At 44.2% G+C, this 26,861-nt stretch overlaps 1 protein-coding gene across 1 annotated transcript in view; it reads left to right on the plus strand.

Moving 5' to 3' along the window:
- BMS1 (BMS1 ribosome biogenesis factor) overlaps window positions 1-25,724 on the plus strand; it is a 63,024-nt gene extending 37,300 nt beyond the window's left edge. Inside the window, exons 15-23 of the mRNA XM_066242984.1 lie at window positions 171-347; window positions 4,101-4,289; window positions 4,378-4,558; window positions 4,749-4,807; window positions 6,253-6,375; window positions 8,079-8,226; window positions 8,571-8,746; window positions 24,310-24,471; window positions 24,997-25,724. Of these exons, the coding sequence (XP_066099081.1) occupies window positions 171-347; window positions 4,101-4,289; window positions 4,378-4,558; window positions 4,749-4,807; window positions 6,253-6,375; window positions 8,079-8,226; window positions 8,571-8,746; window positions 24,310-24,471; window positions 24,997-25,227 (1,446 nt within the window). The 3' untranslated portion in view covers window positions 25,228-25,724. The remainder of the gene's footprint in view (window positions 1-170; window positions 348-4,100; window positions 4,290-4,377; window positions 4,559-4,748; window positions 4,808-6,252; window positions 6,376-8,078; window positions 8,227-8,570; window positions 8,747-24,309; window positions 24,472-24,996) is intronic.
- Window positions 25,725-26,861: the final 1,137 nt, after the last annotated feature.

Genomic DNA, 26,861 nt, shown 5'->3' on the forward strand with positions numbered 1-26,861 from the left:
GTCTCTCTCTGGTAGCAATACATGTTAGAGACCAAGGCTGTGTTTTGTTTTGTTTTCGTGATGATCATAACTTAGATTTTTGTAACTCATTAGAACTTTTAAAATCTTCTTTAAGTTTAAGAAAAGATGACCACAAACTTTTACAACATTTTCTCATCTGGAAATTTAAGATTGAAGATGTAGAGGAAGAAGTTAAGGAAGAAGCTGACCCCAGTGCAGAGGAAAGTGCCAAGAAAAAGCATTTGGACGAGAAGAGAAAGCTGAAGGAGCGGTTTAACGCAGAATACGACAAAGGAGAAAGCACGTACTTTGATGATCTTAAGGAGGAAATGCAGAAACAAGCACAGGTAAGAAACTCCAGTCCCTGAGCCTCATTTCCAGGCTGCAGCACGGGGTTGTTATTACCAACTCCTGTGGCTCTCCACTCCCTGACCTCCTCTGTGCCTCTTACTTGAACTTTGAGGTCAAGGTGCTGATAGTGAGTTGATTCCTGCGGCCGTCTGTTTCATCAGTCAGAAGTTCGCCACTTTTGTACTAACCAGCATTAAGTGCTGAGGAAACAGGTGGCTGAGACACTACCACCACTTGTGAGGCTCTCAGTAGGTTAGTTGTAGAGGCAGCATTGCCTTAGCATTCACGCCACTGCTCCCTGTAACTAATCACATCATTTGAATGAGTAGGTGATTCCTGGCCTGTGTGGCTTATGCACACACACCGGTGTTCTTCAGGAAGGGTTTTCTGAAAGCTCGCCTTGGTCAGCATTTAGGGGTTATTTCAATGTGGGGATTAAGGAGGTGTGTGGAGTGCTGAAAGGTGGATAGTCTAGCCCTCTCGCCTGGGGATGCGGAACACACTCTGAAAGACACAGAAGATCTGTACACCATAGATGGTGAGCACCTTGACGAGGGGGCCTGGCAGTCTCTTGTCAGCTGGAGTGTACCATAGTGGGCCTGTGCAAGCTATTGTGTTCCCCCAGGCATAAAGATGCACCTTTCTTCGGAAAATTTGGGGTCTAAAAACTGGGTGCATCTTACACAGTAGTTGTAGTTTTTTCTACTTGCATTTCCCGCTTTTACGCACTTGTTTTTGTGCTCATTGTTGAAGACAGTGATTCGTCATCAGAGACAGATGAGGACCAGCTAATGGATAGGAGTTTTGACAGTGATGAGGAGTTAGTTGTATGAATTTTATGGTGAATAAAACGTGAGTTCAATAACTTTATGTAATACTTTTTTTTTTCCAAATTTCGGGCCCCAAAATTATAAACTGAGTGCGTCTTATAAATGGGGAAATACATAAGTATATAATTTGTGAGGATGTCACCAAGAGGCTTTGCTTGACATAGGCTTTTCTCTAGTCAAAGAAGTATGTACTGGCTAGTTTTGAACACAGTGGTTCCAACTTTGTGCTGGCCTTTGACAGAAGTACTAAGAAATAGAAAGCTAGTTCTTTAGACATTTAAAATTTTTAATCACCTAGAACCTTGTGGGCCATTATAAAGGACTTCGACCTTTTTACTTCAGAAAATGGGGCCCATTTGAGCAGAGGAGAGGTCTAAGTACCTTTGAAAGGACTGCTGTGGCAAGAATGTACTAAGATGAAAGTAACTCCCACTGCTGGGTAGGAGGTGTGTGGAAGTGAAGGTGAGAGAGTCATATTCTGAGTGCACTGTATTGAAAGGTGGATCAGTAGGATTTCCTGGTGGATTAAATGAGTGAGAGAGAAGGATCATGTACTGGAAGAATTGGGTTTCATGAGTAAGGTAGAAGCTTCTAGTTGGTGTAGGTTTGTCTGGGAAGATGAAGTTTAGATCTGTTAGGTTTGAGTTGTCTTTGAGACAAGTAGAGTGTCAAGTAGTAAGAGAGGAGTTCTGGAGAGACATTGGGGCCAGGGACTTGGAGTAAATGTATGGCCAGTAGGCACGGCCACCATCACAGCCGCCTGGCCCATGCAGGTTCGCATTTGATTTGGACAGACGGTAATGAAACAACGGAGCCAAGAACTGGTGGGCCGTTAACTTTAATCCTAGCTTGCACCCGGCAGGCAAGAAATACAGTGGGAAAACACTTCCCTTTCCATTCAGGGCTTCCAAAGCCACTGACTTACCCGAGTTTCCTAGAATCAAAGGTTTCTACCTCACCAGCCTTATTCACCTCTGTTCCCCATCTCCTTCCTTCTCCCTGCACAAACTCTGCACAAACTGGCTTCTCCTTCAGCACTCCGCCATCGTGGCTGCTCTCCTTCACTTGGCCTTTCTGTGCTCTCCTCTCTAATGCTAATCTCAGGAACTGAGAGAGAGTAAGCTCCTGGTCTGCCCCATTTTATAGTGTAGAAATCAAAACATTTAATCCAATATACAAACAAGGAAGTCTCTGATACAAAGTCACTTAGGGTGGGAAAGGCTTAGTCTTAAAACTAAGCCTTAGGGCAGCGGTTCTCAACCTGTGGGTGTATTGTAAAATAAATGTATTTTCTGATGGCTTTAGGCGACCCCTGTGTTTTGGACGTTCGACCCCCACCAGGGTCGCGACCCACAGGTTGAGAACCACCTGCTTGTTTACAGCCTGTTCCCCACACTCAATGCAAACTATAAGCGAGCAAACCTATATATCATATTTACAAACTTATTTGACCAACAGTGTGTGTAGACAGCAGAGGAGGCCCCAGGACTAACCCTTTGCTGTGAGAGGCTGGGCAGGGAGGACGAGGCAGCAGCAGGGGCAGAACAGCACTCAGGAGATGTGAGAAGTCTCAGAGGATACAAAGTATCACTATAGAAGGAAGTGATGTTATTTCAGATCTTGCTGATGTGTTAACTGTGACTTAAGACAAAAATGACCATTGGGTTAGGAATGTCAAAGCCTTTAAGTGAATCTGGCAGGCATTTTTGTGGAGTGTGGGTTCAAATCCAGCTTTAGGGAATTGAAAAGAATGGGAGCAGAAGAAATGGAGACTAAAACTGTATAAAGCTACTGTGGCATTTTTCTTCAGAAAGAAGCAGAAAAATGGGAGACTAGTTGAAGGAAGTGGATGAATTATAGGATGAGTGAAGTAACAGTCAAGATGTGTTAGAATAACATCCCAGAGTAGGGGCAATGGCTCGAGTGCAAGTGAAGTCTGACATTAGATGGGTTGACAAGTCGTCTTTGGTAGCCACCTGGTAGAACTTTCCGGGACCAGGGAGACGAACCGCTGTGCTGCACTGTTGCAGCCATTAGCCACAGGCAGGTACTGAGCACTTCAGATGGGCCTAAGGAAATGCGTTTTAAAATTTTTATTTAATTTTAATTCATTTTCATTTAAAAAGCCATGTGTGGCTACCATACGAACAGTGTAGAGCTAGCTTATGGGTGTAAACTCTGAAGTACTTTTAGATTGCTTAGCTTTCGAGTGAATTAGTAAACAGCAGCTAAGAATGAAAATGAGGGGATGGATATGGGGTGTTGTGAAGTAACTGGAGGGTGAGAAAACACAGTGTGGACTGGGGAAGTGGAGGGTGTTTGCAGGCCAGCATTAAGGACTCCTTTTTGGCGGCTCTCCCTCTGGGAGCACAGCCATACCCCTCCTCTCTCTCAGGTGTGCATCTCCTGAACTAAGGGTCCCCATAAGACTTGCAACCAGGGAGCAGTGGGCATGGCAGCTCATCCCTGGCTAACCCCTGAACCGATCCCCAAAGCCCCTTTTCCCTGACTCTTCTCTGACAGCAGCCCCGCCTGGCTCCCTTCTGTCGCTGTGACCTGTTTCTCAGGGAGCCGGAGCAGCCTTCACTCAGGCTCTACTGTGGCTTCTTCTGTCCAAAGCCCGCCCTTGTTTTACTGTCCCCAGCTTTAGTAAATGTGCTCTTAGAAAAAAAAAAAGTGGGGGCACCTTTCTGAGTTGTCCACATTTGGTAACTATGGAACAACAAAGAAGAAAATTGTTGGGACATATACTGACCAAATTATCAAAATAGAATATGTATTGTTCTTAATTAGGATAAAGCCAAAATCTGTTTGATTCTTTTATTTTGAAATTGCTCATTTTAAAATTATTAATCTTAACATTTATTAAAAACAACAGCATTGTGGGATTTTTGTCTTTTTTTTCACTCTCATATATAGCTTAACTGGGCAGAATTTGAAGATCAAGATGATGAAGTCAGAGTCCAGTATGAGGGTTTTCGACCTGGAATGTACATCCGAATTGAGATAGAGAATGTTCCCTGTGAATTCGTGCTTAACTTTGACCCCCATTACCCAGTCATTCTGGGTGGTTTGGGCAATAGTGAGAACAGCGTTGGGTATGTACAGGTAGGTACCCTCCACTGTGTGATTGACAATTGAGGTTTTTGGGACATAATTTCCTTGAATAATCTCATTGAAACCTCTTTCCCCTCAGATGCGTCTGAAGAAACATCGTTGGTATAAGAAAATCCTTAAGTCCCGTGATCCAGTCATCTTTTCTGTAGGGTGGCGGAGGTTTCAGACCATTCCACTCTATTATATTGAAGATCACAATGGAAGACAGAGGCTTCTAAAATATACCCCTCAGCACATGCATTGTGGAGCAGCCTTGTGGGGTAAATGTGGTTAGAATAATTTGTTTTTAGGTTAATTTAAACCTTTTCGGCTCTATCATTATAGTTTTGCTTTTTTCCTTTTATGAAATCCCGATTCATAAGACTTTTGTCCGTTTTTAGATTGGAGCATGTATGTAAAACAGATTCTAGGTGTTGTGGTTCACTGTGTATTATTTTCTGTGGGTTTAAGGTCCGATCACTCCACAAGGAACTGGAGTCCTGGCGGTGCAGTTTGTAGATGGCATAATGGTAAATATCTCAGATGTTCTATTTTATGTAGTGTCATATTGTGTTTGAGATGTATCTTGAATATGGGATATATGTACATGAAACTTTGTTGATAATTACTTAATTTTAGTGTGTATAGTAAATTGCTTTTTGCTTTTAATTTTTCTACATCTTTTTAAGTAGATTGTGAGAGGATAAGAGGTAGGTGGAGGAAGAATTATAATGATACTCAGGACTATATATATTTATGCACTTTTTGAACTTATTCTAAAATATTTAAGCAGTGATTACCATGTGCAGAGTACTGTGCTAGGTTCTAGGGATATAGGGGTTACTAATGGGACATAAGACTAGATCTCCTCCTTACCAGGTAATGGCACAGTGGATAGAACGTTGAACTCTGGGACGCTGAGGACCCAGGTTTGAAACCCCAAGGTCGCCAGATTGAGCGCGGGCTCATCAGGTTTGAGCACAGCTCACCAGCTTGAGCCCAAGGTTGCTGGCTTGAGCAAGGGGTCACTTGGTCTGCTATAGCCCCCGGTCAAGGCACATAGAATAAAGCAATCAGTGAGCAACTAAGGTGCCACAACGAAGAATCGATGCTTCTCATCTCTTTCCCTTACTGTCTGTCTGTCCTTATCTGTCCCTCTTTCTGTCTCTCTGTCTCTGTCACACACACAAAAAAGACTACACCCCCATAATGTTGGTTCAGCAAATGTGTTCATACAGTCTTAATTTGATCAGTGAGAGCAAGTTTTATTGGCCCCAAAGAATAGAAAAGAAAACAGAATAATGAACAGATGGAACCCACCCTGGAGATCCAAACTTTAATTTCTTAAACATCATAACCAGATTTTTATGTTCATTTTTATTCCTAATAGGTCATTGTTGTGAAATTATGTTACTATGAAATCACCCTTAGGAAAATACTGACGATATCATTAGCTTGGCTTACGTGCATTTAAAGTTTCAGATTGCTCTTGTTGAAATATTGTTTGCATTTCAGATATTTTTTTTGTTTTAAATTCTTATTATGTGAGAGATGGGGAGGCAGAGACAGACAACCTCATAGGCACTAACTGGGATCCACCTGGCAAGCCCACTGGCAAGTGATGCTCTGCCCATCTGGGGCGTTGCTCTGCTGCTCAGCAACTGAGCTCTTCTTAAGGAGGCCATGGAGCCATCCTCAGCACCTGGGGCCAACTTGCTCAAACTGCTTGAGCCATGACTGTGGGAGGAGAGAAGAGAGAGAGAGAAAGAGGGAAGGGTGGAGAAGCAGATGGTTGCTTCCCCTGTGTGCCCTGACCAGGAATCAAACCCAGGACTTTTATACGCTGGGCCAACGCTCTACTTCTGAGCCAATGGGCCTGGGCCCAGATATTTTTTTTTATCATATCACAAAGAATTGTAGTTTTTCTGATGCTGATATTATTTCTGGATTCAAATTTTGGCGGTTTCCTTTTTAGCCCGATTTCCGGATAGCTGCCACAGGAATTGTTCTTGATCTGGATAAATCCATAAAAATTGTGAAGAAATTAAAGCTGACTGGTTTTCCATTTAAAATTTTCAAGAATACTTCATTCATTAAGGTCTGTATATCTGTACATTCACATATTTATGAATGCATGTACCAGGGCTGGGCAAAAGTAGGTTTACAGTTGTGAGTACATGAAATATAGTGGTACCTTGATACGAATTTAATTCGTTCTGTAACCGAGCTTGTAAGTCAGTCAACTCGTATATCAAACTGCCAATACTGGACTCGTGCGCCAACACGCCAACTAGCGGCAGCTTCCCAAATCACGACGCGTATCTCGGAATTTCGCTCGGATCTTGAACAAAAATACAGAGTCACAGCTCGTATCTTAAAAATTCACATGTTGGTCTGTTCGTATCTCAAGATACCACTGTAGTTTATTCTTGCATTGTTATTTTATTATTTATTTGTATGATATTATAACTGTAAACCTACTTTTGTCCACCCCAGTATTATTAAAGGAGAAATGAAATACTTCTAAAATATAGGTCTAATCATGTTTTCAGGAAAGGATTTTAAATCTTTTATAATCTTGGTCTTTGCTCTTTTAGTTTACTTTCTGTTGGTCTCTATGTTACTTAAATATGCTTAGAAATTTTAAGGTAAAGTAAGAGATCTTCAGTAATTGGGTTATTGCCCTTAATTTCCATGTGGACCATCCTGGAGCTAATATTGAAATGTGTAATTATTTACTGGGCTTTGTTTCCTACCTTTTTGGTTTGTGTTAAGAAAAGAGAGGGCCCTGGCCGGTTGGCTCAGCGGTAGAGCGTCGGCCTAGCGTGCGGAGGACCCGGGTTCGATTCCCGGCCAGGGCACACAGGAGAAGCGCCCATTTGCTTCTCCACCCCTCCGCCGCGCTTTCCTCTCTGTCTCTCTCTTCCCCTCCCGCAGCCAAGGCTCCATTGGAGCAGAGATGGCCCGGGCGCTGGGCATGGCTCTGTGGCCTCTGCCTCAGGCGCTAGAGTGGCTCTGGTCGCAATATAGCGACGCCCAGGATGGGCAGAGCATCGCCCCCTGGGGGGCAGAGCACCGCCCCTGGTGGGCGTGCCGGGTGGATCCCGGTCGGGCGCATGCGGGAGTCTGTCTGACTGTCTCTCCCTGTTTCCAGCTTCAGAAAAATGAAGAAAAGAAAAAAAGAAAAAAAGAAAAAAAAAAAAAAAAAAAAAAAAAAGAAAAGAGAGAAGTTATAGGTTTATGAAACAGAATAATAGAAAAATAGGCAAAGCAGTTCTCGAAATAATTGTTGGCAAGGGTATAGAGAAATGGACACTTATGCACTGAAACACAGGAAGTGGTTTGAGTGACATTTATTGAACATTTCATTAGCAGGGGTGTTTCCATTACCACAGAGTTAGGATGATAATAAAATTTTCTTATACTGTAACATCTGTCTAGCTCTTTTTCTTTTCTGAGTGTGTGCACCTAAATACTAGGAACTGAGCTGCAGCCCAGCCCTGTGAAACAGCAAAGGCTATTTAGTCTCGTTCAGCCTAATATCTTTTTCATCTTCTATTCTGCAGTGATATCAGTGATGGGTATGTTAATGAGCCCAATGTAGAGTCTTAATTAAGTTATTTTGGGAAAAATAAAATCGAATTGTATTCTTTTTGACCTAGTAATTTTACTTTAGGTGGAAAAATGCATTTTGATTATCACTGTTACCACTATCAGTGATAAAATCAAGGATGTATTTGTGAACTAAGAAGTAAAGTATCTCATTTTGTGCATGTGCATTTTTTTTATATATACCTGTAGGGAATGTTTAATTCTGCCCTGGAAGTGGCCAGATTTGAAGGTGCTGTGATCCGCACTGTCAGTGGAATAAGGGGACAGATCAAGAAAGCACTCCGAGCTCCGGAGGGAGCTTTCCGGGCCAGCTTTGAGGATAAGCTGCTGATGAGTGGTAACTATCCCCTGTGGTGTGTTCAGAACAGCATGGCTGTTACTCGCCATTGGTTTCTAGCTAGTGTCGAGCTGAAGGTGTAGCTGGGTCTTTGGAAAGCTGGAGTCAGCTCCGGGCTCCCTGATCTGGAGCATCTTGGACAGTGTGCCAACTCATGCTATATCTGGAGCCATGTGGGTCACTCCCAGTGAAAGTTTTGTATGTTCAAAGGTGGTTCACTTGGTGAACTCTGCCTCCAGATATTGTGCAACCAGCTAGAGAAGTTGGGGTGAATGTTTTATCCCATAGTTTGACAGATGGATGTGCATGTTCTTCTAAAAATGTTAAGTTTCCTCTCCTTCCAGATATTGTCTTCATGAGGACTTGGTATCCTGTCTCCATCCCAGCCTTTTATAACCCAGTAACATCTTTGTTGAAACTAGTTGGTGAAAAAGATACCTGGTCAGGAATGCGGACTACTGGTCAGCTCCGGCTCGCCCATCATGTCAGACTAAAACCCAACAAGGATTCTCTGTATAAGGTATAGTCACGCATGTGCTCTGAGAACAGGTCTTTCAGATGCTATGTATGTAATATTTTCTGTGCTTTGAATTTTCAGGTAGAAAGTCTAACATTAAATTTGAATGAACATGTTGTATATTCATTCATAGACTGTTTCAGAAGGAACACAGGAAAAGTGGTAATAGTGGTTTTCTGTGGCTTGGAAAAGAGACTCAGACTTTTCACTGCATATTCTTTTGTACTGTTTTCCCATCATATATATATATATTACTTTTAAAAACAATGTGCTAATTCTTATTGAAGCAATGTGGGTTTAGGGGAAGGTTTTTTTATTGATTTTAGAGACGGGAAGGGAGGGGGAAGAAAGAGAGAGGGAAAGAGAGAAAGAAACATTGATCTGTTCCACTTATTTATTCATTCATTGGTTGATTGTTGTATGTGCCCTGACCAGGGATCAAGCCCACAACCTTATCATACTGGGATGACACTGACCACCTGAGATACCCGGCCAGGGCTAGGTGCAAGTTTCAATAAACATGTTTTTTCTTCTTTTGTTTTTTTTTTGGGGGGGGGGTGGCAGAGACAGAGAGAGGAACAGAGAGGGACAGACAGACAGGAAGAGAGAGAGACGCGAAGCATCAGTCATTCACTGTGGGACCTTAGTTGTTCATTAATCACTTTCTCATATGTGCCCTGACCAGGGGGACAACAGCAGAGCAAGTGACCCCTTGCTCAAGCCAGCGACCTTGGGCTTCAAGGCCATGACCTTCGGGCTCAAGCCAGTGATGATGGGGTCATGTCTATGATCCCACGCTCAAGCCAGCGACCCTGTGCTCAAGCTGGTGAGCCCATGCTCAAACCAGATGAGCCTGCACTTGAGCTGGTTACCTTGGGGTTTCAAACCTGGGTCCTCCGCGTCCCAGTCCAACGCTCTGTCCACTACATCATCACCTGGTTAGGTTCAATAAACGTTTTTATTGAAGTGTTAACATACCTACAGGAAAGTACACAAGTCAGAGTGTACAACTCTGATTTTTAACACACCCAAATGTGAAGAAATAGAATTACCAGCACAACAGAAGCCCACATGGAGACCTGCCCCCATAACTACCCCTCCTCCACCTTAGACAGTCACTGTCCTGACTCCTGATGTGTAAGTTAGTTCTGCCTCTTCTTGAGTTTTGTTAGACATAGCATATATTTTGCCTGGCTTCTTTCAATATTGTATTAGGAAATCCGTCCATGTTCTTGTATATAGCAGACATTCATTTGTTGTTCTTGTTGAGTAGAATTCTGTTATATGAAGATGTCAGTTTTTCTACTGATGGTCTTTAATTCCAGTGTGTGGCACTATGAATGCTGCCCTGAGCACACATATGTGACTTGTGTGCATGAGCACCCCTTTCTGTGGCACAGCTCCACAAGGTTCACAGCAGTGTTCTACTTCAGTGTGTGGTGCCTATAGTATTCCCAAGTCCCACCAGGCTAGGCTCCCATGGACAGCTCCTCAGAGTTCTGGCTATTCCGTGTCCTTGCTGATAGTTGGCCCCATGAGTGTTTTTTTATCTTAAGTCTTGGTGCCTGTCTGCATTCTCGTTTTCATTTAGAGTTTGGTCTCAGAACTTTCATTATTGTCTTCACAGGTTAACAATATCTTTGAAGTAGTTGTGTGTTTTAATGCAGAATATTTGTTTTGTAATAAGATGGTAAGAATATCCCGTATGCCATTCTGCTTGAGACAGAAGTTTCCCAGGCATCACTTTTTCTTTAACAGAGTTAATAATAAAATTTGAATCATGTTACATGAAGGTCTCTTAAAACACACTACACTTCATAACGTGGTAGCTTTCATCTGGTCTGTGGTGCTTAGTCTTTTTGGAAAGGTGATTTCTTTTATCCTCAAGCATTTTAGATTCCTAAACAGAATGTTGAATATTGTGGATAATGTCTTTAAGCCTAAATTTAAGGACAGTGGAAATATTCTTTATACAGGAGATGTTGACTATGGTAAAGCTCTAGGGCACAACTCTGAACTATTTCTGAGGCAGTTAAGAATTTTGGTCATCTCAATTTAAGCACAGAATTTAAGGTTATTTTAGAATTGAATGTAGAGTGCCTGCTTCTGCTGTTTTCTCAGCCGGCCTTTCAGTAGAAACAACAGTTAAACTTCTCAGGGAGAGCAGGCGTGGGGCCGTGGCTCTGAGTAGAGGGAGAGCCGTGTCCTTGAATCCAGAGAGGCTGATGCTCAAGATGTGAACAGTTACATTATTCTTGTTAGTCTAGAAAAAATCACCACAGTTACTCAAAGGTAAGGCCTGAATTTTTCATTAAAAGAAACTTTGGATTCATCTGCTCTGTTGAGACTCCCATAGTCCCTGCTGTAGAAATGGACACAGTTGAATTCTTGCAAGAACTGTAAATATTATTATATATATTTTGCTGTTTTGCCTAGTGCTGTGCATGCATGTCTATTAAGGCAATCCAAGTTTGATGGATAATTGAATCCTTATTATTATTATTTTTATTTATTTTGTTTTTTAATTTATTAGGCTGACATGGTTTTTTAAACTGTACAGGTCTCAAGTGTACAACTCAATATAACACCAGATACACACCTCAGTGTGCGCCCCCCGCCCAGGCAGGGTCTCTCTCTGTCCTCACAGATACACACCGCAGTGTGCGCCCCCCGCCCAGGCAGGGTCTCTCTCTGTCCTCACAGATACACACCGCAGTGTGCGCCCCCCGCCCAGGCAGGCTCTCTCTCTGTCCTCACAGATACACACCGCAGTGTGCGCCCCCTGCCCAGGCAGGCTCTCTCTCTGTCCTCACAGATACACACCGCAGTGTGCGCCCCCCACCCAGGCAGGGTCTCTCTCTGTCCTCACAGATACACACCGCAATGTGCGCCCCCCGCCCAGGCAGGCTCTCTCTCTGTCCTCACAGATACACACCGCAGTGTGCGCCCCCTGCCCAGGCAGGGTCTCTCTCTGTCCTCACAGATACATACTGCAGTGTGCGCCCCCCGCCCAGGCAGGGTCTCTCTCTGTCCTCACAGATACATACTGCAGTGTGCGCCCCCCGCCCAGGCAGGCTCTCTCTCTGTCCTCACAGATACACACCGCAGTGTGCGCCCCCTGCCCAGGCAGGGTCTCTCTCTGTCCTCACAGATACACACCGCAGTGTGCGCCCCCCGCCCAGGCAGGGTCTCTCTCTGTCCTCACAGATACACACCGCAGTGTGCGCCCCCCGCCCAGGCAGGCTCTCTCTCTGTCCTCACAGATACACACCGCAGTGTGCGCCCCCCGCCCAGGCAGGCTCTCTCTCTGTCCTCACAGATACACACCGCAGTGTGCGCCCCCTGCCCAGGCAGGCTCTCTCTCTGTCCTCACAGATACACACCGCAGTGTGCGCCCCCCACCCAGGCAGGGTCTCTCTCTGTCCTCACAGATACACACCGCAATGTGCGCCCCCCGCCCAGGCAGGCTCTCTCTCTGTCCTCACAGATACACACCGCAGTGTGCGCCCCCTGCCCAGGCAGGGTCTCTCTCTGTCCTCACAGATACATACTGCAGTGTGCGCCCCCCGCCCAGGCAGGGTCTCTCTCTGTCCTCACAGATACATACTGCAGTGTGCGCCCTCCACCCAGGCAGGGTCTCTCTCTGTCCTCATAGATACACACCGCAGTGTGCGCCCCCCGCCCAGGCAGGGTCTCTCTCTGTCCTCACAGATACACACCGCAGTGTGCGCCCTCCGCCCAGGCAGGGTCTCTCTCTGTCCTCACAGATACATACTGCAGTGTGTGCCCTCCGCCCAGGCAGGCTCTCTCTCTGTCCTCACAGATACACACCGCAGTGTGCGCCCCCCGCCCAGGCAGGGTCTCTCTCTGTCCTCACAGATACATACTGCAGTGTGCGCCCTCCGCCCAGGCAGGGTCTCTCTCTGTCCTCACAGATACACACCGCAGTGTGCGCCCTCCGCCCAGGCAGGGTCTCTCTCTGTCCTCACAGATACATACTGCAGTGTGCGCCCCCCGCCCAGGCAGGCTCTCTCTCTGTCCTCACAGATACACACCGCAGTGTGCGCCCTCCGCCCAGGCAGGGTCTCTCTCTGTCCTCACAGATACATACTGCAGTGTGCGCCCCCCGCCCAGGCAGGCTCTCTCTCTGTCCTCACAGATACACACCGCAGTGTGCGCCCTCCGCCCAGGCAGGGTCTCTCTCTGTCCTCACAGATACATACTGCAGTGTGTGCCCTCCGCCCAGGCAGGGTCTCTCTCTGTCCTCACAGATACACACCGCAGTGTGCGCCCTCCGCCCAGGCAGGGTCTCTCTCTGTCCTCACAGATACACACCGCAATGTGCGCCCCCCGCCCAGGCAGGCTCTCTCTCTGTCCTCACAGATACACACCGCAAGGTGCGCCCCCCGCCCAGGCAGGCTCTCTCTCTGTCCTCACAGATACACACCGCAGTGTGCGCCCCCCACCCAGGCAGGGTCTCTCTCTGTCCTCACAGATACACACCGCAATGTGCGCCCCCCGCCCAGGCAGGGTCTCTCTCTCTGTCTGTCCTCACAGATACACACCGCAGTGTGCTCCCCCCGCCCAGGCAGGCTCTCTCTCTGTCCTCACAGATACACACCGCAGTGTGCGCCCCCTGCCCAGGCAGGCTCTCTCTCTGTCCTCATTTGTCCCCCCTTTGCCCTCCTCCCTCTACCCACCCTGCCCCTTCTCTCTGTCTCTAGCTACCCTGTTGTCTCTGTGATATATATGTTTTTTGGTTAATCCCTTCACCCTTCATCTCTCTCTCCTCTGACAATTGTCTGTCTGTTCCCTGTGTCCATACCACAGTTTCTATTTTATTCGTTAGTTTATTGTGTTCACTAGATTCCACATATAAGTGAGATCATATGGTACTTGTCTTTCTCCGCTTGGCTTATTTCACTTAGCATAATAATCTCCAGGTCCATCCACACTGTCACAAAAGATAAGATATCCTTCTTTTTTATGCCCACGTAGTATTCCATTGTGTAAATGTACCATAGTGTTTTTATCCACTCATCCTTGATGGGCACTTGGTCTGTTTCCAGATCTTAGCTATGAACATGAGGGTACATGTATTCTTTCAGTTAATGTTTTGGGATTCTGAGAATATATTCCCAGAAGTGGGACTGCAGGGTCAAAAGGCAGTTCCATTTTTAATTTTTTAAGGAAACGTACTGTTTTCCACAGTGGCTGCACAAGTCTGCATTTGCAACAGTGCGCAAGGATTCCCTGTTCTCCACACTCTCCTCAGGAATTGTTTGTTGATTTGTTAATGAAAGCCATTCTAACAGGAGTGAGGTGATACCTCACTGTGGTTTTAATGTGCATTTCTCTGATGATTAGTGATGTTGAACATTTTTTTCATGTGCCTACTAAGCATCTGTATATCCTCTTTGGAGAAGTGTCTTTGGAGAATCCTCTTTGGATTCAGGTCTTTTGCCCATTTTTTATATTGGGTTGTTTACCTTCCTGGTGTTGAGTTTTGTACGTTCTTTATAAATTTTGTATATAAAGCCCTTATCAGATGTATCAGCAAATATGTTCTCTTATTCAGTGTGTTGTCTTTCAATTTTGTTGATGATTTCTTTTTCTGTGCAAAAGCTCTTTAGTTTGATATAGTACCATTTGTTTATTTTGTCCTTTATTTCACTTGCCTAAGGAGATATGTCAGCAAAAATATGCTATAAGAAATGTCTGAGAATTTACTGCCTATTCTGAATGGTATAAGTTATTGGTCTAGTTTCTTTTTCTTTCTTTTTTTTTTTGCATGTACTTGTCCAGTTTTCCCAGCACCATTTATTGAAGAGACTGGCTTTACTCCACTGTATGTTCTTGCCTTGCTTGTCATTTATTACTTAATTGAACACAAGGTGTGAGTTTATTTCTGGGTTCTCTGTTCTGTTCCATTGATCTATATGCCTGTTCTTATGCCAGTGCCAGCCTGTTTTGATTACAGTGGCCTTGTAGTATAACTTGATATCAGCAGGTGTGATACCTCCCACTTTGTTCTTCATTCTCAAGATGTCTGAGGTTACTCAGGGTTTTTGTTTTTTGTTATGTTTTGTTTTTGGTTCCATATAAATTATTGGAACATTTGTTTAGATCTGTGAAGTATGCCATTGATATTTAAATAGGAATTATATTGAATCTATAGATTGCTTTGGGTAGTATAGACATTTTTTTCCATACTTACAGTGAAGTATTTTTTTAAATTAATTTTAATGGGGTGACATTGATAAATCGGGGTACATATGTTCAGAGCAAACATCTTTAGGTTATTTTGACATTTGATTATGCTGCATTCCCATCACCCAAAGTCCAATTGTCTTCCGTCACCTTCTAACTGGTTTTCTTTGTGCCCTTCCCCTCCCCCAACCCCCACCCTTTCCTCCCCCCCCCGTAACCCCCACACTCTTGTCCATGTCTCTGAGTCTCATTTTTATGTCCCACCTATGTATAGAATCATATAGTTCTTAGTTTTTTCTGATTTACTTATTTTGCTCAGTATAATGTTATCAAGGTCCATCCATGTTGTTGTAAATGATCCAATGTCATCATTTCTTATGGCTTAGTATTCCATAGTATATATGTAACAAAGCTGCTTTTTAAAAATTATTTAATTATTATTATTATTTTTTTGTATTTTTCTGAAGTTGGAAATGGAGAGAGGCAGTCAGACAGACTCCTGCATGTGCCTGACTGGAAGCCACCCGGCATGTCCACCAGGGGGCGATGCTCTGCCCATCTGGGGTGTTGCTCTGTTGCGACCAGAGCCATTCTAGCGCCTGAGGCAGAGGCATAGAGCCATCCTCAGTGCCCGGGCCAACTTTGCTCCAATGGAGCCTTGGCTGCGGGAGGGGAAAAGAGAGAAAGGAAGGAGAGGGGGAGGGGTGGAGAAGCAGATGGGCACTTCTCTTGTGTGCCCTGACCGAGAATCGAACCCGGGACTCCTGCACGCCAGGCCAACGATCTACCACTGAGCCAACCGGCCAGGGCCTGTACCAAAGCTTTTTAATCCACTCGTCCACTGACGGACACTTGGGCTGCTTCCACATCTTCGCTATTGTGAACAATGCTGCCATAAACATGGGGGTGCATTTCTTCTTTTCAAACAGTGCTTGGTGTTCTTGGAGTATATTCCTAAAACTGGGAAAGCTGGGTCAAAAGGCAGTTTGATTTTTAATTTTTTGAGGAATCTCCATACTGTTTTCCACAGGGGCTGCACCAGTCTGCATTCCCATCAGCAGTGCAGGAGGGTTCCCTTTTCTCCACATCCTGGCCAGCACTTATTCTCTATTGTTTTGTTAATGAGTGCCATTCTGACTGGTGTGAGGTGATATCTCATTGTGGTTTTAATTTGCATTTCTCTAATGATTAGTGATGTTGAACATTTTTTCATATGCCTATTGGCTATCTGTATGTCCTCTTTGGAGAAGTGTCCATTCATTTCTTTTGCCCATTTTTTGATTGGATTGTTTGTCTTCCTGGTATTGAGTTTTACAAGTTCTTTATAAATTTTGGTTATTAACCTCCTATCAGAGGTATTGTCAAATATGTTCTCCCATTGTGTAGTTTGTCTTTTTATTCTGTTCTCATTGTCTTTAGCTGTGCAGAAGTTTTTTAGTTTGATATAATCCCATTTGTTTATCCTCTCTTTTATTTCACTTGCCCCTGGAGATAAATCGGCAAATATATTGCTGCGAGAGATGTCAGAGAGCTTACTGCCTATGTTTTCTTCTAAGATGCTTATGGTTTTACGGCTTACATTTAAGTCTTTTATCTATTTTGAGTTTATTTTTGTGACTAGTGTAAGTTGGTGGTCTAGTTTCATTTTTTTGCAGGTAGCTGTCCAATTTTTCCAACACCTTTTGTTGAAGAGGCTGTCTTTACTCCAATGTATGCTCTTACCTCCTTTGTCAAATATCAGTTGTCCATAAGAGTGTGGGTTTATTTCTGGGTTCTCAGTTCTGTTCCATTGATCTATATGCCTGTTCTTATGCCAGTACCAGGCTGTTTTGAGTACAATGGCCTTGTACTATAACTTGATATCCAGAAGTGTGATACCTCCCACTTTATGCTTCCTTTTCAAGATTGCTGAGGCTATTCGTGTTCTCTTTTGGTTCCATATAAATTTTTGGAATATGTGTTCTATATCTTTGAAGTAAGTCATTGGTATTTTAATTGGTATTGCATTGAATTTATAAATTGCTTTGGGTAATACAGACATTTTAATGATGTTTATTCTTCCTAACCATGAGCATGGTATATGCTTCCACTTGTTTGTATCCTCCCTGATTTCTTTTATCAATGTTTTATAATTTTCCGAGTACAAGTCTTTAATCTCCCTGGTTAAATTTATTCCTAGGTACTTTATTTTTTTTGTTGCAATGGTGAAGGAATTGTTTCCTTAATTTCTCTTTCTTACAGCTCATTGTTAGTGTATAAAAGTGCCTCTGATTTCTGAGTAGTAATTTTATATCCTGCCACCTTGCTGAGTTTATCTATCAGGTCCAGTAGTTTTTTGACTGTGACTTCAGGGTTTTCTATATACAATATTATATCATCTGCAAATAATGATAGTTTTACTTCTTCTTTTCCAGTTGGGATGCCTTTTATTTCTTTTTCTTGTCTGATTGCTGTGGCTAGGACTTCCAGAACTATGTTGAATAAGAGTGGTGAAAGGGGGCACCCCTGCCTTGTTCCTGATCTTAAGGGGATTGCTTTTAACTTTTGTCTATTGAGTATGATGTTGGCTGTGGGTTTGTCATAGATGACCTTTCTTATGTTGAGGTATGTTCTCTGTATTCCCACTTTGCTGAGAGTTTTGATTGTGAATGGGGGCTGGATTTTATCAAATGCTTTTTCTGCATCTATTGAAATTATCATGTGTTTTTTCTCCTTCTTTTGTGTATGTGATGAATCACATTGATTGATTTGCAAATATTGTACTAGCCTTGCCTCCAAGAATAAATCCCACTTGATCTTGGTGAATGATTTTTTTCATATATTGCTGGATCCAGTTTGCTAATATTTTGTTCAGGATATTTGCATCTAAATTCGTCAGGGATATTGGCCTATACTTTTCTTTCTTTGTGTTGTCTTTGCCTGGTTTTGGAATCAGAATTATGCTTGCTTCATAAAAGGAGCTTGGAAGTCTACCTTCCTCTTGAATTTTTTGAAATAGTTTGAGAAGGATAGGAGTTCTTCTTTGAATATTTGGTAGAATTCACTTGTGAAGCCATCAGGCCCAGGACTTTTCTTTTTGGGGTAGTTTTTTGATAACTGTTTCAATCTCATTTGTTGTAATTGGTCTGTTTAGGTTTTCTGATTCTTCCAGAATAATTTTTGGAAGATTTTGTTTCAAGGAATTTGTCCATTTCATCTAAATTGTCTAGTTTTTTGGCATAAGTTCTTCATAGTATTTTCTTACAATCTTCTGTAGTTCTGTTGTGTCCGTTGTTGTTTCTCAACTGTCATTTTAAATTTTATTTATTTGAGTCCTGTCTCTTTTTTCTTGTTGAGTCTGACTAAAGGTTCATCGATCTTGTTTACCTTTTCAAAGAACCAGCTCCTGGTTTCATTTATCCTCTGTATTGTCTCTTTAGCCTCTATGTCATTTATTTCTGCTCTGATCTTAATTATTTCCTTCCTTTTACTACCTCTGGGCTTTATTTGCTGTTCTTTTTCTAGTTCTTTTAGATGCAGGGTCAAGTTGTTTATTTGAGCTTTTTCTAGCTTCTTGAGGTATGCCTGTAATGCTATGAACTTCCCTCTCAGGACTGCTTTTGCTGTGTCCCAATAATTTTGAGTTGATGTATGCTCGTTATCGTTCACTTCTAGGAATTTTTAAATTTCTTCTTTGATCTCATTGTTAACCCATTTGTTATTTAATAACATGCTATTTAGTTTCCAAGTGTTTGAGTATTTTTCAGTTTTCCTGTTGTAGTTGATTTCTACTTTCAGGCCATTTGATCAGCAAAAGTGCTTGATATGATTTCAGTCTTCTTAAATTTGTTGAGACTGCTTTTGTGCCCTAACATGTGGTCTCATCTAGAGAATGTACCATGAGCACTTGAAAATGTACATTGAAAAGAATGTATATTCTGCTGCTTTAGGGTGAAAGGTTCTGAAGATATTTATTAAATTAAGTTGATCTAGTATGTCCTTTAAGTCTGCTGTTTCTTTGTTAATTTTTTTCTTGAGGATCTATCTAGTGATGTTAGTGGGGTATTGAAATCCCCTACTATTATAGTATTGCTGTTGATCTTGCCCTTTAAATCCATCAAAGTCTGCTTTATATATTTAGGTGCTCCTATATTAGTTGTGTAGATATTTATAATGGTTCTATTTTCCTATTGGATTGCTCCCTTTATCATTATATAGTGACCTCTTTATCTCTTACTATAGCCTTTGTTTTAAAGTCCATTTTGTCTGATATAAGTATTGCTACCCCAGCTTTTTTTCATTTCCATTTGCAGGAAATATTTTTTTTCATCCTTTTACCTTTAGTTTAAGTGCATCTTTTGTTTTTAAGGTGTGTCTCTTGTAGACAGCACATGTATGGGTCCTGTTTTTTTTATCCACACAGCTACCCTATGTCTTTTGATTGGATCATTTAATGCATTTACATTTAAGGTTATTATTGGTATGTAGTTGTTTATTGCCATTTTATTCTTTAAAATTGTATTCCTCTTTTGCTATTTTCTTTTTCTCCTTTGATCTGTTTACAACAGGCCCCTTAGCATTTCTTGCAGCATTGGTTTGGTTGTAATGAATTCCTTGAGTTTCTTTTGACTGGAAAGCGTTTTATTTCTCCATCAATTTTAAATGATAGCCATGCTGGATAAAGTAGTCTTGGTTGTAGGCTCTTGTTCTGCATTACTTTGAATATTTCTTGCCATTCCCTTTTGGCCTCAAGTGTTTCTGTTGAGAAGTTGGAAGTCATTCTTATGGGGGCTCCTTTGTAGGTGATAGTCTTCTTTTCTCTAGCAACTTTTAATATTTTCTCTTTATCACTTAGCTTTGGTATTTTAATTATGATGTGTCTTGGTGTAGATTTCTTTGGGTTTCTCTTTAATGGAGTTTTCTGTGCTTCTTGAACTTATGAGACGTTTTCCTGCTTTAATTGAGGGAAGTTTTCAGCTATGATATGTTTGAACAAAGTCTCTATCCCTTGTTCTTTCTCTTCTTCAGGAACCCCTATGATGCGGATGTTATTTCTCTTCATGTCGTCACAGAACTGTCTTAGAGTTTCCTCAGACTTTTTGAGTCTTTTTTTTTCTGCTTTGCTTTCGTGCCTTCATTTATCTTCTCCTCTAACTCACTGATTCGATTCTCAGCTTCATCCATCCTGCTTTTAATTCCTTCTATTGTGTTCTTCATTTCTGATATTGTATTTGTCATTTCTGACTGATTCTTTTTTATTACTTCAATGTCCTTTTTTATATTTGCTATCTGTTTACTTAGGTGTTCGTAATGACCATCTATTGTTGTTCTAAGATCTTTGAGCATCCTAACAATCGTTATTTTAAACTCTGCATCTGGTAATTTGGTTATATCTGACTCATTCAGGTCCTTTTCTGGGGCTTCTCTTGATTCATTTGCATTGCATTTCTCTGCCTTCTCATTTTGTCTGTGTAAAGTAAGGTTTTGGCCACCGGAGTCCACTGGGTGTGGCCTCTGTGTTCCCTAGGTGTGGTCTGTCTGCAGGCCCACTACCCTCTCTTCTGTTGCTGCCTAGGGTGTTCGGGTATGGGCTTGCCGGTGCCTGCCCACTGGGGCTGTTGCTGTGGTTTCCACCTGTCCTTCACTGGAGTGGCTGTGATCACGTGCTCAGGTGTACAAGCCTTGGTGGCCTTGTCTTTCGTCCCGCCTCTTCGAGTGGTGTTATGCTCGACCCTGTGGGCAGGGGTGAGCACCTTTGCTCAGCTGCGGGTCTCTGCCTGATTTCAGGCTTTCACCCCGCCCTTGCTGGAGGAGCCCACTCGTGGGAGGGCTGCAAACCTTGGCTCCACAGGCCAGTCGGGACTCCGCTTGTTTTGGGCTTTTGGCTCCACCCCCGCGGGAAGAGCCGGCTCCCAAGTCAGGCCACAAGCCTTGGTTCCTGGCCTGGGCGAGGCTGCGCTCCTGCGCCCTTGCGCAAGGGCGCGTCTCTTCCCCTTCTGGGGCTCCCGCCCTTCCCCCGCAGGCTGGATTGCAGCAGCCCGCATTTGGGCTTGACCACTTTTGCACGTCCCCTCCTCCCCAGCCGGGCAAGACTGATCTCACACCTGGGCCTCATAGTAGCCAGGTGGCTTCTGCCCTTGCAGACAAAACCGCCACCCGCCCTCGGGCGAGCCCTCAGCCGTGTGGGTGGGGACGATGCAGCTCAGACCCTGATACTCACTACTGTAGTCCTGAAAGCCCCCTCCTTCTAAGTGACTCTGCTCTGAGTGCCGTGGGAGAGCTTGTTTGGCTAAGGTACTGCTTCCCTTTGTCGGTATTGCTGTTTCCAGGGGAAATATTCACTTCAGATTTGGGGAGTGACTCGTCCCAGGGGTTAGGGTGGCTGTCTCTCAAAGTATTTCTCCCTGTGACTCTTAGATTACACTCTCTTCCTGCTACTCCGGTCCTCTCCTCTCTCCCTGTCCCCGGAGCCCTGGGTGAGTGGTTGTGAGAGAGGTTTTCTGCGTGGTCCCTTTAAGAAGAATCCTGGGTCTGAGAAATCAGTCTCTTTCTCACAAACAGTATCCTGTCTTGTTTCTAGCTAAATACTGTTCATACCCCTCTTCTAGGTTCTGGGGCTGCAGGCTGGGGCTTTGTTCCTGGGATTCAGGACCTTCCCCTCTCTGCTAAACTCACTTCCCGCCACGCGAGTCTCTCCCAGCTGCCGTTCGCTCTGGGGAGCTGGGCAGCCCTCTCCGCGTTTCTGCTTTTCCTACCAGTCTCAGTGTGGCTTCTTCAGTGTTCCTTGGTTGAAGAGTCCTCATAGTTTAGTCCAAAGTTGGTTTTTCCAGATGATAGTTCTTAAAATTAGTTTGTAATCCACTTTGGTTCTGGGGGATGGAAGTTGGTATGTCCGCCTAATCCATCGCCATCTTGTCTCTCCACCAGTATGGACATATTAATGATGTTAATTCTTCCTGTCCGTGACCATGGTATATGCTTCTACTTGTTTGTATCTACCTCGATTTATTTTTCCAATGTCTTATAATTATCCCAATATAGGTCTTTTACCTCCTTGATTAAATTTATTCCTAGGTACTTTATATTTTTTGTTGCAGTAGTAAATTGAATTGTTGCCTTTGTTTTTCTTTCTTTTTTCTTTTTTTTTAATTTAGTGAGAGGAGGGGAGGCAGAAACAGACTCCCGCTTGCACCCTACTGGGGATCCACCTGGCATGTTGCTCCATTGCAACTGGAACAATTTTTCAGTGCCTCAAATGGAGGCCATGGGGCCATCCTCAGCGCCTGGGACCAATTCACTCTAATCAATCCATGGCTATGGAGAGGAGGAGAAGAGAGAGAGAAGCAAGGGGGTGAGGGTGGAGAAGCAGATGGGCGCTTCTCCTTTGGCTCAATTTCATTTATTGTAATTGTTCTGCTCAGGTTTTCTGAATCTTTCAGATTCAATTTTGGAAGATTATATGTTCCTAGGAATTTATCCATTTCGCCTAGGTTGTCCAATTTGTTGGCAAATAGATTTTCAGAGGATTTTCTTACACTCCTTTGTATTTCTTTTTTTTAATGTTTTTCTTTTTTTTGACAGATAGAAAGAGAATCAGAGAGAGGGATAGATAGGGACAAACAGACAGGAAGGGGGAGAGATGAGAAGCATCTATTCTTCATTATAGCACCTTAGTTGTTCATCAGTTGCTTTCTTATATGTGCCTTGGCCAGGGGCTACAGCAGAATGAGTGACCCCTTGCTCAAGCCAGTGACCTTGGGCTCAAGCCAGCAAGTATGGATCATGTCTGTGATCTCACGCTCAAGCCAGCAACCCCATGCTCAAGTCGGATGAGCCTGCACTCAAGCCGGCAACCTTGGGTTTTTTGGTTTTTTTTTTCAGTTTTCTGAAGCTGGAAACAGGGAGAGACAGTCAGACAGACTCCCGCATGCGCCCGACCGGGATCCACCCGGCACGCCCACCAGGGGCGACGCTCTGCCCACCAGGGGGCGATGCTCTGCCCATCCTGGGCGTCGCAGTGTTGCGACCAGAGCCACTCTAGCGCCTGAGGCAGAGGCCACAGAGCCATCCCTAGCGCCCGGGCCATCTTTGCTCCAATGGAGCCTCGGCTGCGGGAGGGGAAGAGAGAGACAGAGAGGAAAGCGCAGCGGAGGGGTGGAGAAGCAAATGGGCGCTTCTCCTGTGTGCCCTGGCCGGGAATCGAACCCAGGTCCTCCGCACGCTAGGCCGACGCTCTACCGCTGAGCCAACCGGCCAGGGCCAACCTTGGGGTTTTAAATCTGGGTCTTCTGCGTCCTAGTGTGACACTCTGTCCACTGCTCATCACCTGGTCAGGCTCCTTTGTATTTCTGTGATGTCAGTTGTTACTTCTGTTTTATTTCTAATTTTATTTATTTGGGTCCACCCTCTTATTTTCTTGATGAGTATGGTTAAAAATTTGTCAATCTTATTTACCTTTTCAAAGAACCAGCCATGCTTTTTTTACCTAGGTCCCACCAACAGTCCTCCTTTGGGAATGGTGCCCACAAGTCTTATAGAAGGGGAGCTGGGACCTCTACCCCTTCCCAGAGTAGCAGGGGCTGTGCTCGCAGGGAGATAGTGGTTACACCCCTGCGATGCAGCTACACACCCAGCTCCCACCCATGTGGTTCCTGGGAAAAAGCTTCTCTGGGGACAGGTGTGCACGAGAGGGTGAGAGGCTGGCCGTCTTTCCAAAGCCCTAGTTTAATCAGTGTTTGCGCCTCCAGCAGTGGCTTCCCCGGAAAAGGGGCAGTGCAACTGGCACTGCTAGGACTGAGCACAGCCGAGCGACCCCAGTGGCGCTGGGATGGGCTATGCACTCCGCTGGCTGGTCCTATGATCATAGGAGTGCCAGTACTGGAAAGGTGCACCTGGGTCTCTGATTCTCAGCACCAGATGCTATGCAGATCCTCTTCCCATCTGTTATTCTGGGTTGAGGATCCCCACGTGGGGTAGAGACCCCACACTCCTAGGGGGAGGGGGCTCCATGCCTGTGATATCCCTCTGGCTTCTAAGCTGCTGCACATGTGTGCAGGGGTTGGGAGGGACAGCTCTCACCCTTCTTACCAGTCTCTAGCTTTTTGTGTAAGTCAGCTAGCTGTCAATTGGTTATTCAGGTTGATTGCTTTATATTTTAGCTGTAAATTTGGTTTGGGGCTGGGAGCTTGTGAGTGTAGCATTCAGGTACTCTGCAGCCATCTTGGAATCCCCTGAATCCTTATTTCTGATAGACAGCAGATTTTGGTGTTACTGATCTTGTGGAAAAAGTCAGCAATCCATTAAGAAGATTTTATGCAAGTTTTAAATGCATGTAGATCATAATTTAAATGTTACAGTCTTTTTTTTGTTTCTTTCAGCTGATTGTGAGGCAAAAGAAGCATTTTAATTCACTGCATATTCCGAAAGCCTTGCAGAAGGCCCTGCCCTTTAAGAACAAGCCTAAGACCCAAGCAAAGTCAAGCAAGGTGCCAAAGGACAGGCTGAGACCAGCTATCATACGGGAGCCTCACGAAAGGAAGGTACTGTTAATAGGCGGCTTCCTGCATGTTGCTTTTAGATGTGAAAATAATGCTTTCAGTAGAACACTTGGCATTTCTGCTGTATTCTCATTTCTCATCAGGACAGGGTAAGGGCCAGACATATTTGAGGCTCTGGAACTGGAAGTTAGAGGAAGGGCTGGAGTCCCGTCCCCTTCTGTTTAGCTATGCTCTGTCTAGCCCATTTTCATCGGGAGCAGTGGGCACACAGATGGCTGAGCACACTGTCTTAATTGGTTGCACATAGTATCTAAGAGTGATTAACAAAGTAGTTTTATGGTAAAGGCCATTAGTAAAATATTTTGCTAAGTAAATAGGCTCCGATTTTTATCTTCATGCAAATTATAATTTCCTAGTTCAGGATAAACTTTCACTAGGTTAATATTCATTTATATCATGAATTGATTCTAGTTTTGATAAGTCAGCTAGGTGCTTAGACCCCGTGACATGCAGAAGGAGAGCGTGCTGTAACTCTGAGAACATTCTGATTGGGCTTGTCCTTGTCAGGTCCTTGCGCTGCTGGATGCTCTGAGCACCGTACATTGTCAGAAGGTGAAGAAGGCCAAGGAGCAGCGGCATCTGCTCAATAAAGAACACTTCAAAGTGAAGCGGAAGGAGGAAGAAGAGAAACTGAAGCGACAGAAAGATCTCAGGAAAAAGCTCTTTCGAATTCAAGGTCAAAAAGAAAGAAGAAATCAGAAGTCCAGCCTGAAGGGGCCTGAGGAGCCAATGAAGTGAGCTTCAGACAGACAGACTGTCATGTGGGTCAGCAGGGCTGGTGGTTTCAAATGCTGAAGGACTCGTCTGTGATAGGCCAGTCCTGCAGCCCAGGAATTTGTCACGAGGGATGTAAACCTGCTGAGAGGACAGACACATCTTTATTTTCAGCATCCAGGTTATATCAAGATGTAAAATGATGTAATTTATGGTTTTGTAGCTTTCCTCAAATTTCATTTTCTTTTTTTTTTAAGATTTTATTTATTGATTTTACAGAGAGAGGAAATGGAGGGAGTGAGAAGCATCAACTCACAGTTGCTTCACTTTAGTTGTTCATTGCTTGCTTCTCGTATGTGCCTTGACCAGGGACTCTAGCCCAGGGTTTCAGTCCAGCGGACTCCGTGTTCCAGGCTGATACTTTATCCACTGTGCTACTGCGGGCCAGGCTCAAATTTCTGTTACCTATCTCAGTTTATTTTTTTTGTTCTAAAAAATGTCATTAAAATATGTTTCTGTTAGTTTTGGCTTAGTGGTTTTCATTAGCTTGATGATTGTGGTAATTACTTATTCTGCCATCTTCATGATGAGTCTTCCAGAGGGGAGAAAGGTTTGCTGGGAGCCTCAGCCTTGGGGAAGGGTGCACGGACAGCACACAGCAGGTCTCCTGCAGGCCGCCTGATTGCAGTCACGCAGCAGCCCAGCTACAGGTTGAGAAGTGCAGCGTCGTCAGTGCAGCTCGAGTTAAGAGACTTGTAAAAATGTAACACAGTGCTGCTTTCCTACAGATTGTGGGAAATATTTTCAGAAGAATATGCTATTTATGGTACCATATTATTTTTCTTTGTTCTTTTAAAAATTATTTTTTCTTAGCTCTAATTTCTTACATAATAAAAGTTGATAGCTGCAATAGACATGAAGAAAAGCTCTGAGGACCTCTATCATTGGTAAGGGTTTAACGGTCTTGAGATCCAAGTGCCTGGGACCCACTGCCCTGAGTACTCCCTCGTGAGGTGACGACCTGTGCTGCTTACCACCAGGTACCCAGAGCCTAACTGTGGGTGTCAGACACCTCCAGGTGGGCTGTAAATAGGGTGAAGTCACGCACACCTGCTCTGTCACTGAGGGTGCCTCCAGTGTCTTTTCCCTGTGAGGGTGCTGCAGCCGGCAGCCAGGGCACAGGGAAGCAGCGGCTGCCATTGGGTTTCCTGTCCCCGTGCCTTGCAAGCACACCTCGCCTGCCCAGGACCCCAGGTGCGTTGGGTGGCCGCAGGGAGGACTCGGTGTGATGACTATAAGGTTAGTAGAGGAGCTGTGGTCCAGGTGCAGCTCTTCAGATCGTCTCAAGTGTCCCTCCCCTCGAGTAATCCTCACTGAAGAGAGGACAGACGGCCAGCTGTAGTTCGCAGAGCTGGCCTCACATGCAGAGAGTGCCAGCTGCCCATCACTTCCTTGTGCTCAGGGGCAGCTAGGGCCCCAGCCGGGAGGCCTGTGGGACTCAGCCTTCCCTTCTCCTCGCTGCTCTCTGTGCCACCTGGTGGAAGCACAGTGTTGTCTCAGCGACGGAGGAGGAAACGGGTGAAATGCATTTTCATATTTTTATTTTTAAGTCAATATATCTAAAGTATTATTGCAACATAGAACTGATATAAAAAACC

This window comes from Saccopteryx bilineata, chromosome 9 (assembly GCF_036850765.1).
Source record: "Saccopteryx bilineata isolate mSacBil1 chromosome 9, mSacBil1_pri_phased_curated, whole genome shotgun sequence".
Classification (NCBI taxonomy): Eukaryota; Metazoa; Chordata; class Mammalia; order Chiroptera; family Emballonuridae; genus Saccopteryx; species Saccopteryx bilineata.